Source organism: Bidens hawaiensis, unplaced genomic scaffold, assembly GCF_021521415.1.
Source record: "Bidens hawaiensis isolate Kalapana, Puna unplaced genomic scaffold, B.hawaiensis_p1.1 tig00070285_1, whole genome shotgun sequence".
NCBI lineage: Eukaryota > Viridiplantae > Streptophyta > Magnoliopsida > Asterales > Asteraceae > Bidens > Bidens hawaiensis.
Genome location: NW_027502358.1, coordinates 14,317 through 31,829, shown reverse-complemented (window position 1 = coordinate 31,829; position 17,513 = coordinate 14,317). Strand labels below are relative to the sequence as shown.

Genomic DNA, 17,513 nt, shown 5'->3' with positions numbered 1-17,513 from the left:
GTATGGCACATTCGCGTTTAGGCGAATGCCATTCGGGTTATGTAACGCCCCTGCCACCTTTCAGAGGTGCATGATGAGTATCTTTTCAGATATGGTGGGGGAGTCTTTGGAAATTTTCATAGATGATTTTTCGATTTTCGGTACATCTTTCGAGTCATGTTTAAACCAACTCGAAAGAGTTTTAAAAAGATGTGTCGAAATGAACTTGGTTCTTAGTTGGGAAAAGAGCCGTTTCATGGTCCAAGAGGAATTGTATTGGGCCATGTTGTTTCTAGTCGAGGGATTGAGGTGGACCGAGCTAAGGTCCAAGTCATTTCTACTTTACCTCATCCCACCAATGTTAAAGGCATTAGATCATTTCTGGGGCATGCCTGGTTTTATAGACGGTTTATTAAGGGATTTAGTGACATTACCAAACCCTTATGTAATTTATTGCCTAAGGATGCCCCGTTTGACTTTAATGATAAATGTGCTAAGGCCTTTGACATTTTATAATTGAAATTAGTTGAAGCCCCGATCTTGCAATCACCCGATTGGAGTTTACCTTTTGAAATAATGTGTAATGCAAGTGATTATGCAGTCGAGGATTTTTTGGGTCAACGGGTTGACAAGAAACCCGTTGCCATATACTATGCAAGTAAAACCCTTTCGGATGCTCAATTAAATTATACCACAACCAAGAAGGAGTTACTAGCAGTAGTATATGCTCTAGATAAATTCCGGTCTTATATTTGGGGTATTAAAGTTATTATATATTCTGACCATTCTGCTGTCAGGTACCTCATGGATAAAAAGGATGCAAATCCGAGGCTTATCAGATGGGTTTTGCTGTTACAGGAATTTGATCTAGAGATTCGGGACAAGAAGGGGAGTGAAAATGTCGTTGCAGATCACTTGTCCCGAATTATGGTGGAAAATGGGAACACTGATGGGCCCATTAACGAGTCCTTCCCGGACGAGCACATCCTGGCAGTTTCACAAAATCCTTGGTTTGCTCATATTGTTAATTTTAAAGTTGCAGGTGATTTACCAGAGCATTGGCCAAAGAGAAAGAAGAAACATTTGATAACCCAAGCTAAACAGTACATCTGGGACAATCCGGATTTGTTTAAAATTGGTGCAGATCAGATGATCAGACGATGCATACCCGAGGAGGATGTTAGATCAGTTTTGGAACACGCGCATTCGTCTGCGTGTGGTGGTCATTTTAGTGGCCAGAAAACCGCTCGAAAAGTTTTAACGAGTGGTTTCTTTTGGCCTTCATTGTTTAAGGATGCTCACGAGTTCGCGACACACTGTTTAAAGTGTCAATAACTCGGGAGTATTTCTAAGCGGGACGAGATGCCCTTGAACCCGATCCTAGTTGTTGACATTTTTGATGTCTGGGGAATCGATTTCATGGGCCCGTTTCTGAATTCATACGGTAATTTGTATATCCTAGTGGCAGTTGATTACGTTTCTAAATGGGTTGAAGCGATAGCCACTAGGACAATTGATCACACAGTCGTTTGCAATTTCGTTCAAAATAATATTTTTTCGAGATTTGGAGTCCACCGAACCATCATAAGTGATGGGGGATCTCATTTTAAGAATTTTAAGTTCGGGAAATTGCTTAAGCGATATGGTGTTGATCATAGGATTGCAACTCCTTACCATCCACAAACGAGTGGACAAGTTGAGGTTTCAAATAGGCAAATAAAACAGATTTTACAGAAAATTGTTCGGACGGACCGAAAGGATTGGTTAACTAAGTTGACCGATGCCTTATGGGCCTACCGAACCGCTTATAAAACGCCAATTGGACCACTCCTTATAGACTTGTGTATGGAAAGGATTGCCATTTACTTGTTGAAATTGCACAAAGAGCGTTTTGGGCTACTAAACAGGTTAACATGGATTATGATGATGCAGGTAAAGCGAGAAAATTGGCTTTGTGCGAGATTGAGGAATTGAGAGACGAGGCGTACGATTGCGTGTCCGCTTACAAGGCGAAAATGAAGAAAGTTCATGATGCTAATATCCGGTTAAAGAATTTTAAAGTTGGTCAACGAGTGTGGTTGTACAGCACGAGGATGAAACTTTTCCCTGGTAAGTTGAAAAGTAAGTGGACAGGCCCGTATTTGATTGTAAGGGTTGGAAATCATGGTCAGTACGAGATTGAAGACTTTGATGATCATTTCAGGCAAGTGGTAAATGGCTATAGACTTAAGCCATATTTGGAGATGAAGGACATACATGAGCTGGATAAGGAATCGGTGAATTTTATTGTGACTCCACCGGTTTATGAAGATAACTGAGTTCGAGGCACTGTCGAGCTGTAGACTTTAAATTCAGCACTTACGGGAGGCAACCGGGGGTTTGTAAGTGTCTGTCCAGTTTTTATTTTATTTTATTGAGTCTTGTACTTAGTGTCGTCTCGAGTTTTGTGCAGTAAACGCTAAGTCTGGGGAAGCTTGTTAAAGAATGGAAAAATTGAGAAGTTCGGTAAGCATTGGTGTAGTACACGTCACTTCAGGTATGTAAAGGTATTTTCAGTTTTGAACGTGTCCAGGGTGATGTCGGGATGCCAAAACAGGTGCGTTTTCGAAAAATATCGAACCTGAATTCTGAACCCATCGCGGTACGCGATGGGCTTGGCATAACACCCCATCGCGTACCGCGATGGGGTTAAACCCTAATTTACCCGATTTGGGCGTCGGTACGCGCTCGTACCCTTTTTAACCCATCGCGGTACGCGATGGGTCATGGAGCACCGCCGACCCGGGTTGTTTTTAAATATCATCTTCTTCTTCTTTCTTTCCTCTTCTTCTTCGCTGTTCTCTCTCCCACCCATCTTCTTTTCTCCGGCGAATACAACCACCACCGTTTCTCTAATCATCTCGCATCCACCATCCAACCACCATCAACAGCCTCCACCTACAAACCCTCCGTCTTCTCCCTCTCATCTCCGTCCAGCCACCACTCCCACCGTTCAAACACCACACCACCACCACTATCATCCTTCTCCCCGCCATCCATCAACCACCGTACCACCACCACTACACCAGTCACCTCATCACCAATAACCCACTACCACCCACCCCACTACCAACAAACCCACTTACCACTATCACGCCGTCCATCCGTCACCACTGTTTACCCTATGTCACCGCCGCTGCCGTCCACCCTTACCATTTCCGGCCGTCCGCAGTACCACCGTTCTCGTTATCTATTTTTCTCTCAATCTCTATTCCGATATCAAGATATGGTTGATGCACCAGAGTCTTCGTGCACCCGGCGCAAGAGGCAGCGGACTGACCCTCGTGTCATCCGCTATGACAGTGACGAGGTGCAGATTGTCTAGGGGATCGAGCCTGCAGATATTATGGGGGATGCACGCATTCCGCATCAGGTTCTCCGATTTTACTTGACTACAGACGAGTATACGAGACTCTAGCGGGTTCGACAGATGCAGCTGCTTCGCCACCGTTCGTTTATTGGGCATTGCTGACTCAGTTGGGGATTCATGACCAGGTACGTGATTTATTGACAGGTCCGTGGGCAGCTGTACTCTCCTGTGACTCGCGTTCATATGTCGAGCTCACACGTGAGTTTTACTCGACTTTTGACTTTACGCCCACGGACTTCAGTGGGCCACAGGCGGTATCATTCTCACTGGGACGACAGCTACACGAGATGTCAGCCCAGATTTTGCTGTGGCCACTGGATTTTACACGGCCGAGCAGGTTCAGGCGCTTCCATTCCTTCAGAGTATACGTGGTTACACGACACATGCTCAGGCGCCCCGTGAGCACTGGCTCACGGAGACCTAGCTCGACCAGTATTGGGCAGAGATCGCCGACGGGGCCCACTCCAGTTATGTTGTGGGGTCGTCTATTCGGGACCCCGTCCATCGCTACATTCACAGGATCGTTGCCTGTACTCTCGTAGGTCGACAATCGGGCCACGAGAAGTGCATAAACTTAGATCTGCTGTGTTTATATTCTATCTTTGGCCAGCGACCGGCCAATGTGGCGATGCTCCTGCTCACATCTTTCGCTCGGGGTAGCAGACTACAGGGATCCTCGGCACACTTACCCTTAGGGCCTTATATTACGAGGATCGCTGAGCGACTTGGGGTATTTGAGCGCTATCCGACCGGATATTTTACGCGGGGGCCAGATACAGGTGTTTTTGGGCTATCGGAAGCCCGTGGGGCTGGGATTGTTGAGGAGCAGGATCCAGTTGCTTTGGTCCCGGTCCGACAGGGTCCACAGACACAACCACCAAAGGGATCGGAGGCTGCAGTTTCACTTCAGAGAGGTATCCCGACACGCCGGCAGCGTCGTCCGACTCCACATATCGAGCTACCGCAGCAGAAGCATCCGCTCCGAGAGGCCTCAGCATCTTCCTCTCGCCAGCCGCAGCAGCCAGTCACATTAGATATGATTTATCAGCAGCAGCAGCAACTTTTAAAGACCGTGCTGGCACAGGAAGAGCAGACGCGGGCCCAATGGGCCCGTTATGATGATTACTTTCGTTTGTTGTTTGTTGCTTCGCAGGTACCACTACCACCGTCATTGATTATTACAGTGGACCCGTAGGTAGATCCGCAGGACGAGGCAGCTGATGATCCACCATCACAGTAGCTTTTTGGTTACCCTTTTTTATTTTTATTTTGTTTTTACTAGTATCATGGTCTGTATTATATTATATAATATTTTGGGGAATCATGTTTGGGTAACTGGTTGGGCTTATATGTTCATATATCTTTTGATTGATACTGTGTTTGATTTTAATTGTATATTTTATTGTAACCGAACTTTGTGGGTGTAGTTCACTATAAACCCTCACGAGACCCCACTCGTCCTCCCGGGCTACCGGGTGGTTTACAGGGCTTGTTACATACGCTATATGCAATCGTGATTCCTAAGAAAGTGAGTTAGGTCTTTAACGTTTTTAATTAATTTAACATAATTTATTATGAAACGAATTAATTTGGCTCGGTAAATGTTTTAATAAATTAACGAATACTAATTTTCATAACTCTTAAAAGACCTATGAAAAATTGTGAGAAGCTTGCTTCTACACATCTCGAGATTTTGCAGGTGCGATTGTCAATTTGGTAATTGGATGAGACGAGAGTATACGAGTGTTAAGAGAGTTCACGAGCCGACTGGTCTTTCTCCAGTCATGTTGATATTAGGTGATTTCAGTTTCATAATTTATTTTTGTTTCTATTACTTTAAACGTTAAAAGTGTAATTGTATAATTGTTAGTAGAACCGCCACACATGAGCCCCGAAATTTTAAAATTGCTTAATAGTCAAAAAGTTAATTTCAACCCCGTCCCTCAAATGTTCATTAATTGTTTTATCTATTTTAACTTTGAGGACAATGTTAAGTGTTCTTTCATTGAGAACAATGTAAACCTCAAGTGTGGGGATGAGGGAAATTTGAAAAAGTTTAGCCCAATAGTACCTCGAAGAGTGTTCAGATCCCAAAGTTGTTAACTGTTAATTATTGCTATTAATACCAAGTTATAGGTTTCTAGTCATGGTTGGTTTGTAAGCTTCTCATTAGTCTTACTGAAAAATGTTTTTATTACGAGAAGTTGAAAATGGGGTCGTTTAGGCGGGAATAACGAGTCATGGGGACAGGTACACATGTTTATATCGTCAGCCCTATTCCTCCGATACGTGTGTGAGTTGACCCAAATATATATAATACACATATAATATATAGTACACATATGTCTTTTGAGTGCTTTCACTGATGTTCATGGATTACGGGATCACAGTTGGCAAAATGCAAAAGTGATAGAGGCAACTAGGTTAAGCCTCGTCTGGATGAACGTGAGTGTAGGTATTGGGGGGTTGGGGCCTCATTATTACACATGTGAGGTGTGGTTAATGTGAGGGGCGGGGGGTTGGGTCCCTTAGAAAACATTTCTTGGACTTATTTTTTGTTTGTTTAACCCCGACATTATGTTACGAGACGATCCGGCTTACTAGGTTTTATTTGTATCTGTAATTGTATTGGCTTTTGTTTTGTATTTGTATTTATCTTATTGTTAAGCATCACGTTATTATGTTTAGTAAAAAAATCGAGAAAAAGACAAAAAGATGTCTGTTTATATTCAGTTATGTATTCTATAGTTCATTCGTTGAAGTTCGTTTACGTAAAAAAATGTGAAATCGGTATGTTGATAGTTTGGTTATTTAGATGTATATAATCAGTTGGTTAGTTGTACAATAGTTTCGTTTATTTAGATGTTTTGTAATAAGCTGGGTTGGGTCGTTTGAGCTACTTAAATATTTCCCTTCCATACCCTTACACCTGGCCCCGTTACAACCCTTTTAAAGACCTTTTGATTTGCATTTGTGCCAAAGCAGCTTGTTGGATTAATATGTATTTATGAGTAATATTGAGAGCTGAGCGATACTGACACATCTTTTGCTAGTCCAGATATTAAACCGAGAGGAGAGATGTTATATTACGAGTGGCATGAGCATGTGTGCCTTAACCGGAAACAAAGTACACCTGTCTGGGCGGCTATTGTTTTTATTATAGCATTTAACCGTATTTGTGAGATGTCAATCTAAAAACAGTGTCAGTCTGGAAAACTGGGTATGACCTTAAAGCTTACTAGTATTAATGTCGATAATCTACATACCTATGATGGTGGTCGATGTTTGCTTTAGAGTTTTGCTTGAGGGCAAGCAAAAGATAAGTGTGGGGATGTGATGGTCGGTTAATTTGTATATGTTTTAGTTCGTTTATTATTTAGTTTTAACTGTTTATTCTATAACTATCGATACTTCATACGTGTATTATTGGATTTCAGGTCATAGGCGTTAAAGTACTCATTATGGACCTGTTATGACACAGAATGAAGACCCGGGATGTCCAGCACGCAAAACGATAACATTTGTTGAAGATTGGCTGTAGCAGAACCCATCGCGTACAGCGATGGGTGTGTTGAGGGTCCCATCGCGTACCCCGCGATGGGACTTAAATGAAAACGTTGACTTATGATCAATCGCGGTACGCGATGGGCCATAGAAGACCCCGTCGCGGTACGCGACGGGAGTGCAGACGGGATTTTGAGTTTATATCTTTATTTTCATCAACAACAAACCCTAACTTCGTTTTTGACGACCAAGAGGCGATTCCAGCAGTCCAAGAAGGCGATTTCCACTATCATAGCTCGTGTCAAGACTTTACATATGATTTCTATCATCCGTATTGAAGATTCGATGATGTCTAGGCTCGGCTAATCTCCTAAAATCACACCCGGGATGTATAGTTTGTAACCTTTTACAGTTTTTATCATGTGATTAAGAACACTTGTGTATTGTTATTGATGATTGATATATGATTATTGATGGTTAGTATTTATATGTGTTCGGTCGGTTTAGGTTTACGTTGGTCTGAACGATTTGTTACCAGTTGCTAAATAATTAGTCATATAACTGTTTGGTTAGATTGAATACGATAAAACGTACAATTACCCTTAACTGAGTCACATTGGTAAGGACTGTTTGACAACCAGTGCCGTGTGTAAAGTAATTGTTGACGTCTAAGGTTTTGTCTAGTTGATCAGTTTTTAGTTAATCGTTAATAATAAACCTGTTAGGTTGCATGAGATACTGTTTGGTTGCTTACTTGAATTTCCGGGTGTGTTTTGCTTTGTTAACTGCTTAATACTCGTTTACTTGTTCGCTGCTTAGTTCTTTTAATTCAAACTATTGCTTGTGTGATCAGCACTAAAACTTGTTACTTCATAATATTAAATCTGTTACACGAATTGCATTGACCACATACTCCTTGTGATACGATACCCTACTTGCTCTAACTATTTAGAATAATTAGGTTTTTGATTGACTCAAACGACAGTCATCACCCACCGCCACCACAACTATCACCACCTCCACCACCTCCCCTGAAAGTCTTCGAAAATTTCGTCAGAATAGTCGTCGGAAAGTCACCAGAAGATAATCCCCGGGAAATTTCGCCGAATAAATCACCAATTTTTTTTTCGAAAAACAGTCACTTGAAAATGTCACCGGAAAAAACATAATGAAAACACTATGAAAAAAAATCACCATGAAAAATACAATTGTATAACACATTTTTGTAAAACACAATTTGTAAAAAACCCACTATTTTTTTTACTTTTTATATAGTAATATGATACTCATATAAAAGATAAAAAAACACTCGTTATTATGGTGAATTCGTTTTTTTTAAATTTCGTATACAAAAGTTATGGACTTTTTAAAACGATGAGTAATTTGACATGTGCCTTCCACGTGTGGAGATAAAGTCAACAAACGTGTTATCCCTATTATGTCATTCTCCTTGTTTCACACTTTATTTCCTCCATAAACTGATATCAATCATGCATGTCAAAAATCAATGGACTAGATTACTTCTAATCATTCCAATAAAAATCATGCTTCCTATTATACCTTAATCCACAAATAATAAGCATACTAAGTAATAGTTTTATTTGTAACAAATACAAAAACTTATTTGTGTTCAAAATAGGTGGAAAATAAAATTTTCAATATATTTCAACAATCCCTAACATAAATAGAGATTGATCAATACCCTCAAGTGTAAAGATATAATTTCAGCAGTTGAGTATCACAGGAGAAGTAGGTGTTCCCTTTAAACTCTCCTTTGTGAAGTATACGTAGTCTCCTAGTGGTTGGTAAATATAATGCCCATGAATCAACGCTTTTGACGTAGACGTTATTACACTTCACAAAATACTCTTCCTGGTCGGGTTAACCCATCATTATTGTGTTCGTTATTGTCATGAAACACTAGCCTGGTTTTATTAGAGACTTAGAGCTCTAGGATTTTCACACCCCATAATTCGAATCAAAGCGACATCACTTTTCTCTCACATAGATGATTTTACATAAATCATAAAATGACATATGCTAAAACCCCTTTGATATCACTGTTTTGATTTAGGAATGGACCAGGTAGTGTGCATGTAAAGCCCAAATCATCAACTAGATTGTTCTTGAATAACCTTGAGACGAATGTGTGTGTAAGATGGATCAAACAATAACAAACAAGATAGAAATCATCTATTTATTAATAATGAACTATTACATCATGACCGAATGCTTTCAAATCATACATACACGTTTAAGCCCCACCAACCCTAGGTAAGCTCTCCTAGGATGGTGATCTCACACTTCAAAATACACACTAAAAATAAACACCAAAGACCCTATATACAATGAAGACCATAACTTGAACCCTCCATCAAGTTTTCGCTTGCTCCCTCATTTGGTGAAGTTTTGCGCTTAAAACCTGAATAGAATAAAGTTTTCGCTTGCAAAATACAAGTTTTCACTTAATCTTGATATCATAAGTCACATTTTTAACCTCTACAGTGCAACTTGCATGTTGGGGTGCTCCTCCAAAGTGACCTTAGTATGTTTAGTTAGGTTGTCCTATTAAACCTAGATCAAGAGATGTCCAGCCTTCTAAGATAGGTTTTACTTTGTACAAACTTAACTTTAGTCTAATTTTTTCGACGACTTATGTTATGTATAACCACTCTGCTTAATCCTTTTGTATGCGGATCCGCAATGTTATCTCACATATTCGATTGTTTGTGAAAACCCCCATTTATGAGCAGTTGTCTTTTTATTTTGCGATATTGTAACACCATCTAAAATACCCTCATAGAATTTAGCCAAAAATGTCTAACTTATAAGTCTAGGGACTTAAAATGAAAATTCTGAAACTTCTGACACATCGCGATACCCGACGGGGTAATTATAAGGCCCATCGCGTATAGCGATAGAATTGCAAAAAGTTCAATATTAGGGCGGCTTAGCGATACACTATGGCTTAAACCATAGGATCATCGCGTATCGCTATGACCTCATTAAGCAACCGGGTACACGTGTCCAACCACGTGTCAACACGTGGCACGATTTGAAAGGCCACGTGTCACAACATGGCATGGCGGCGTAAATTGCGGCGTCACGCTACGCGACGGGTCTAAGGGAACCCCATCGCGTATCGCGATGGGTTACCAATCCGCCTATAAAAGGGGGTGACGGGCAATGAGGCTTTCTCAACCCAAAACACTACCAATTTACACACACCTAGCTTAGGGAAGCGTGCTCGATCGTTGTGACGTGCCGACGTTCCGTTTTCTTGAAGTTTGTGCAAGTAACGAAGTTATAGGCGAGTTAGATCAAGATCCTACCATCAAGTCGTTACTCTTTGCTTAATATTATCATTCCGTGTGTTTGCGCTAAAGTAGGGGTTATGTTTAAGATATTCATTTATAGATTAGACATCAATCGAGGGTATGGCCTTTAACCTTGAATATATTTTATAAACTTTCACAAACGAGTTTTCATAAATGTTACTTCTAAATGAAGTAATGTTAACAAAAGATATATTTTGACGGGCATGTAGTAAATTGTAAGGGGGATATCACTATTAGTGAGTTTCTTGCCTAAGGAAAAGTAATTCGCACAAATCCCAATAAACCGCGAACCCGTTTATTTACCTAGAGAAACTTACCAACATGTTAGAACCTATTAAGCTAAAGCATGCTATATCAAACGTCATATAAAACAAAGTATTTTCATTCACAATTGAAGATATAAACTATTTTAACGTTAAGCTTCAAGGTAATAGCTTAATCAAGAAACACCATTCAAATATTTATACAAACCTATTCATGTATACGTTTAAATCATTCTCATATTCAATCAAGGTTTCAAACGCACACCGACGGTACACTTGAATACGTTAAGCTTTACAAACAATCAAAACATATTTATATTCTATAAGATGAATGGGTGGTTTGCCTTAAAGAGTCATTCAAAGTTTACATGATATTACGTGATCTCTTAAACGTTATAATACAAATTAGAAAATCAAAGCAACTCAGACCGATTACACATGTGTCTGGATCCAAACATAAATGTTCAGCATGAACAGTCAAAGGCTACGTTGCCACGGGCTAACAGTCATAACTAGTTCTCCATTAGGAACTACGTGGCTCGTGGAACACTTTTGTGTGTGTAGGGTAGTGGTACAAATCCCGGAATTATAAATATTTCTGCTGAGTTTGTACATAAAACTATATTTGTATTGTAACTATTATTTAAATTATTTTTGGAGTCATACGTGTTCACCAGCACATAGCTGTCGTATTTTCCAACCCAATGCAGGTAATTAAGTACTTATAAGAAGTAGCAAGGATTGGAGTCATCATGGAGTTAGAAGCACGTTACAAGATGGCTCAACTTTTGATATTAAATCCTTGTAATATAAACACGTATTTGTAAACGATTACTTGGGTTTTTAATTCCCAAGTAAATTTTCAATGTAAATTAATATTATATCAACCTAAAGTCTTCCGCTAAAATTTACCCATAAACTCTGATATATTTACAAAACAGATACCAACTCGTGGTCACCCATTGCAGGTAATTAAGCATAAGTAGCATTAATAAGGATTTGAGTCTTTATGAGGATAAAAGCGCGTATAAGATGGCTCCGTTTTTGATATATAATCCTTGTATTATGAAAACATATCTTTTGTAAACTAATATTCGGGTATTTAATTCCCGAGTAAATTTTCAATGTAAATTAATATTATATTCAATCTAAAGCACTTCTAGGCCCTAAGTTGGGGTGTTACAGATATCTACTATATCTTTTATTTGAATTAAAAGATCACGTAACATTTGTTTAAAATCATCTTTTATTTTATTTTTTGGTGGTTTAGACCATCTTGTAAGGACAAGTTTATGGTGTGTGCAACACATCGACTATAGAGAAAGATATCATTACAAATAGTTTTATATTTTAGTTGAAGATTTTTTATTGAACGCGTATTATTCGACGCGTTATCAAAGGAATTTGAAAGTATATTGTAACAGCCCAGCTACTCCCGTACGATAATATCGTCTACTCTGGCCGGGACGTACCACCATCGCCTCATGGATTTTCTTTTAGTTGCGCAGGTGGTCACCCATCCTCATACTACTCCCACCTGAGCATGCTTAACTGTGGAATTCTCCTCTCATCCACTATCATTAAGCGCCCAAAACGCGTTATGATGGGGAAGGTATCCACCTCCTTATAAAGAAGGCTAAGTTCTCATTCCCAACCGATGTGGGATGTCACAATACACCCACCTTAGGGGTCCAGCGTCCTCGCAGGACATGGCACCACCGGTCCGGCCCTGCCTCTGGTACCATCTTTTACAGCCAGCTACCATCACACCATAATATAGTCTGCCTTGCCTGGGACGTACCACTATCGCCTCATGGATTTTATTTTGGTTGCCCAGGTGGTCACCCATCCTCATACTACTCCAATCCGAGCACGCTTGACTGTGGAATTCTCCTCTCATCCACTACCATTCAGCGCCCAAAACGCGTTTTGATGGGGAAGGTATCCACCTCCTTATAAAGAAGGCTTAGTTCTCCTTCTCAATCGATGTGGGATGTAACATATTTCCTCTTTCAATTTCTACGTTTTAATTACTTTGTCTATTATTTAAAATAACTTTTGATCGTTGTGAGGATTATAAAAAAACTTCAAAGAAATTTTACGTTTCATCATTCGCCATGTATCGGGTTTACCTAATGAGCGGTGACACAAATACACGAGTCCAAAGAACCATGTGGAGTTGAGCAAGTATCACAAGTTAAGTTAACACCACTTTCTTAGTTTAAGACCATAAATTTGTTCTATTTTTAGCATTTTGCCTCATTTTAAACAATGTCTTCTAATTCTAATGGTAGCACGACTTAATTATTGATAACATGGTTGAATAGTTCTTTTAACATGCAGGTTCAAACACTCGTTTTTTAAGTGATAAAATGGGAAACCTTCTTGAATCACTAAATGCGTCATTTTCTACCGACACGCTTCAATGTTATATGCCCATAAATTTCCTTAATTTGTCATTGAAGCTAACATCAACCATGTTAGTTTTAAACGCATTAAAATATCTCATTGTAATGTGGTTTTGACCATTTTTCAAATGTAACTTTGCATAACAAAAATATCAAAAAAAACTTGCAATGAGCCTTGAATGGAGGACATCTCATCAATTCACGCAAATAAAAAACACACCACATAATTAATTCCTCTTGGTATGATGAATTTGAACAACCGTTTTGCTTATGGTAGAACCGCAACCAACAGAGGATTGCACACTTGAAGAAGCCAATTGCAGAATATGTTTGAGATTATTGAGAGTTTGTAGACTTATGAGAGTAGATAGCTAAAATCTTAATATGGGTAATATGATCAAAGGTAACATTTGTGATGGTAGAAGAATTCGGTTTTGGGTCGATACTTGGCTGGTCCCAGAACCTCTTAAAGAGGTTTTTCCAAATTTACTAGTAAATGTTTGGAAAAAGAGTTTTGTGGAAACGTTAAAAAAGGCAGTTAAACTCGATTGAAAATATTGAACTGGCGGACCTAACAACTTTATGTCAACAGGTAAATTATTTGGGCCAACCGAACAAGTGGGTTGGAGTAGACGACTCTTCCGAGATATTTATGGTGGCTTCGATGAAGAAGGCAATGCTCAATGCTTTAGGCCTAAATGTCCCAAAAGTGAATGTTTTAGTTAGGAAAACAGAGATAAATCGTTTGACGACTAGGGAAGGTCAATCTTTTAAGAATATTCCAATTGATATGGTTAATTGTCAACATTTTGAAGATCTTTAGAGAACACCAATCATTTACTCACCTCCTGCCCGACTGCGAATCATACGACACTTTGTTTGTTCATGGTGCAACCCTCCCCCCATTTTCTCTTCTTTGGTTCGTGATCTTATTAACATTCACAACTCGGTCAATCTTTGCAACAAAAAGAAAAATGTTTTCAAGGTATTATCATAACAGCTTGTGGCGCATTTGCAAATGTGAATTAATGAATCCATATACGACAATAAGGTGATGCATGTTTCAAAGTTGATGGCGGATATCAAGTCTTTGGCTTTTCTTTTGATAAAAAATAGGTCCTCGTTTAAAGCTTTAAATCAGAAGGAGTGGTCTAATTTCTCTTTTTAAGTTGCTTTGTTGGGCTCTAGCTTTTCGCTAGCTTGCCTTTGTTTAATTAAAGTTATCGTTTGAAAAAAAAAATAGCGAGTAGAGTGCATTTTTGAATGCTGTTATTCAACCAGGACATTCAACAAATATTTATACTAGTCTTAGGGGTTCATAAACCAAAAGAAGTAAAAAAAATGGTCAAATTTGACCTCCAACTCTGTAGAAAGTGCATATAGCTTTTAATCTTGTCCAAACAACCAGAAACCAGTTGACCGGTTTTTCACATTGGTTTGAACCAGTTCAGTTCCTAGACCAGTATATTGCTTCTAAGCACGAATGCTGAAAATCGGTTTGAATCAAACAAATTTTGGGTTTGTTATCATGGCGATTTATAAACAGGGTTTTTTAACATCTCAAAGGTTCTTCAACATATTGTTAGTTATGAAACAAACAAACTAGGGGTGTGCATGGTGCGGTTATTGACTAAAACCGAACCAAAATCCAAAATTTCGGTTTTATGAATTTTTAAAATCCTTCGGTTTCGGTTATTTTGGTTTTCGGTTTGATGTGGTTTTTTCGGTTTTGCTAATCGAGCCAAAACATTTTGTGCAAAAAAACACTTGACCCAAGACATTGAAATTGGACATGATATTTTTTTTCTTTAAACTAATGATTAATTGAATATTAAATATTTATGCTTCAAATATTAAAAGTTAAAAAAAGATACATTTAAAATCAAACATCTAAATTAAAACTAAAAGTATTAGTATTATTAGTTATTAACCATATGTACAACCAAATATATTTGTTATTAATCATATGTTAAAACTAAACAAATTGTCGTTAGTAGATTTTGTTTTAATGGTTACTGTTAAGATATTATGGTTATTTCAATTTTTGTTTATTTTGGTTTGGTTCTTTCGGTTCTTAACAAAATACAGAACCGAACCAAATCCAATATTTCGGTTTTTGCTAAAGTTCAAAACCGAACCGCCAGTTTCTAATTCGATTTGGTTTTCTCAATTCGGTTTTTTCAGTTTCATCGGTTTCAATTCAGTTTTTTCGATTTCATGCACCCCTTTAAAACAAACAAATCCGTGCATCATTACTATGAAAAAAAGGTATGGAATTTGGGTTCTATAATCAAAGATATTGATGCACAACTACTAAACAGCTGTACAAAAACCGCCATACTTCTTTCCATTTGGATATTAATATTTTATTAGAATTAGTCAATTTTGAGCTACAACTTTTAAATTTTACCTGTAAACCGAAAAACTTAACCAACTTTCATTTGTGCCACCACGCCGGGTCCCCGAAAAGGAAAGAACAAACACCCTCAACAATGTTTTTTGATTATTTTACAAAATCATGTTATTATTAATTTTCTCTGGCCAAAAGTCATTTAGAAGCTTCTTCAAATCACCAAATTTCCTGTTTTACCCATGATCTTTTCCAGAAGAGTTCCATCAAACCATTCTTATCATCATTCATCTATCTTTGTCTTGACTACCTTTTTCTTTCTGTCAACACAAAATCTAAGAGTCAGTATGCTTAGAATAGAATAATTTTTTATTTAGTAAAATTCAGTTCAACTTAAATACGTACATGTGATTTTGTGAGTCTTAGAAAAACCTATAAAAGTATGTGTCATCATTTCCTACAAATTACGAATAATATTTTAAGAAAAAAAAAGTGCCATTTTAGAATACACCACACTTCCCACAAAAAGTTTGAGTCTATGGGCACAATTGAAAGTTATCGCACACGTCATAAGTACACATATACATAAACACCAAGAAGGTTTGAAAACAAGAAAACCTTACAAAACAAGGATCCATGTCCTTCATTTGCAGCTCTTTTAAGAACCAAGAAGAAGATGATTTTGCATTTCTTTGGCCATCTCCTACACCTTTAAGAAAAGCAAGAAGCCATATGTCATGTTGCAGTTGGAACAAAGAATTATACAATGAGAACCCGTATTCGAACTGTGGGCTAGATAAGTTTCAAGCTCTCTTGGCTGATCTTGAAGATAAGAAGCGAAATATCTTCACTCAAAAGGGGTCACAATACATCTCTTTTGTTCGATTCGTGCAATCGGATTCCAATGATGTGAAGCCAATAGTTGTGAGGTTAAAAGATCCTAGGAAACATGACAAAGATCATCATAAGAAAAACAACCTTAAAGACAATAAACGTTCTCCACTTACTAAGCTGCATGGCTCTTCAACGTTGGATCATCATCGGAATAATTCAAAACCTCCTGGAGATGTGATCGATGTAACGAAGAAGATTAATAGGCTTGACCACTGGAAACTGAATTTCAAAAGAAAGTTGGATGACTGGTGGATGCCTTCTTATAATTTGCCTTTGTTTATTATTTTGGTGATGGTTTTCTTGATATTATTTGGACGATCTATGGCGATTATTTGCACTTCGATTGCTTGGTACTTGATTCCTACGATCGAAGGAACAAGCGAGAACACAACCGCAAAACCGAAGAAGATGATCAAGATCAGCCACTCAAGAAAACCAAGTGAAAATAAGGTGATTGCTTCTCCAAAACCCTTTTTTAGTGGACCCATAAATGTTAAACAAACCAAGAAGATGAAGAAGCTAGGTAGTTTCTAAAGTAGTTAATTGAGTTACAATCATAGGCGTGTCAAACCAGGCTGTGGGTTCAAAACATTAAATTCCAACAGAAATAATAAGTGAGTATGCCAGTATTTGCCTTATTTTATTTCATGATTCCTCAAGAAAGTGTAATGTTTTCCTTATTATTTTAATTTAGGTTTTTGTGAACATTGTACAATCAATATGAAAGTTTTCTTGTATAACTTGTTTAGTTTTTTACATGGTATATGAGCATAATATTCAGCATCGGTACTCGAAAGAGCAATTGTTTGTTGTTTCTTAGAAAACCAAGCTCTCCGACCTATTTGAGACAATATATAGGGGGCCTTGTGTAGAAGGCAGCCATGATGTGGTCGATGACATCAACAAAACAAGGAGGTTGTGTCATATATACAGTCTCAGATAAACTAAATCTCAGTGCAAAAAAACATTGTTGATGTCTAGTAACGAATATCTCATTCGATCCTTGATATAAGACATAGGTTAGGGTTTTTAGAGTTTGGTAACTGATTATCTTGTATTACTTGTTGTACAGTGTTCACTGTTTTGATGAAAAGTATTCACCTTGTACATTTTAGTTTCGATTTTCAGATCATAGTAATTTAATGATTACTAATTCCGGTATCAATGGTGAAGAATAGTTGGTACATGGTTGAGGTATTTTCTTAAACCAACAAACTCACACACTCTTTTAATGTAGTACACTAAATCTTAACGTTTTTGTCCATGACAAGATTTGAACCCTCACTATTTACCCAACACCTTACTCCTTAGTCCTTAATTAGTATCACTAGCTGCTAATACACCTTCAAACACAAGTAGTAAAATGTG

General features: G+C 38.3%; 1 protein-coding gene across 1 annotated transcript; it reads left to right on the top strand.

Annotated features, from left to right (window-relative positions):
* Window positions 1–15,832: 15,832 nt before the first annotated feature.
* LOC143605596 (uncharacterized) lies at window positions 15,833–16,817 on the top strand. Its single transcript, XM_077081653.1, has one exon. The coding sequence runs from the start codon at window positions 15,888–15,890 to the stop codon at window positions 16,677–16,679; it is 792 nt and encodes a 263-aa protein (XP_076937768.1). The 5' UTR covers window positions 15,833–15,887; the 3' UTR covers window positions 16,680–16,817.
* The last annotated feature ends 696 nt before the right edge of the window (window positions 16,818–17,513 follow it).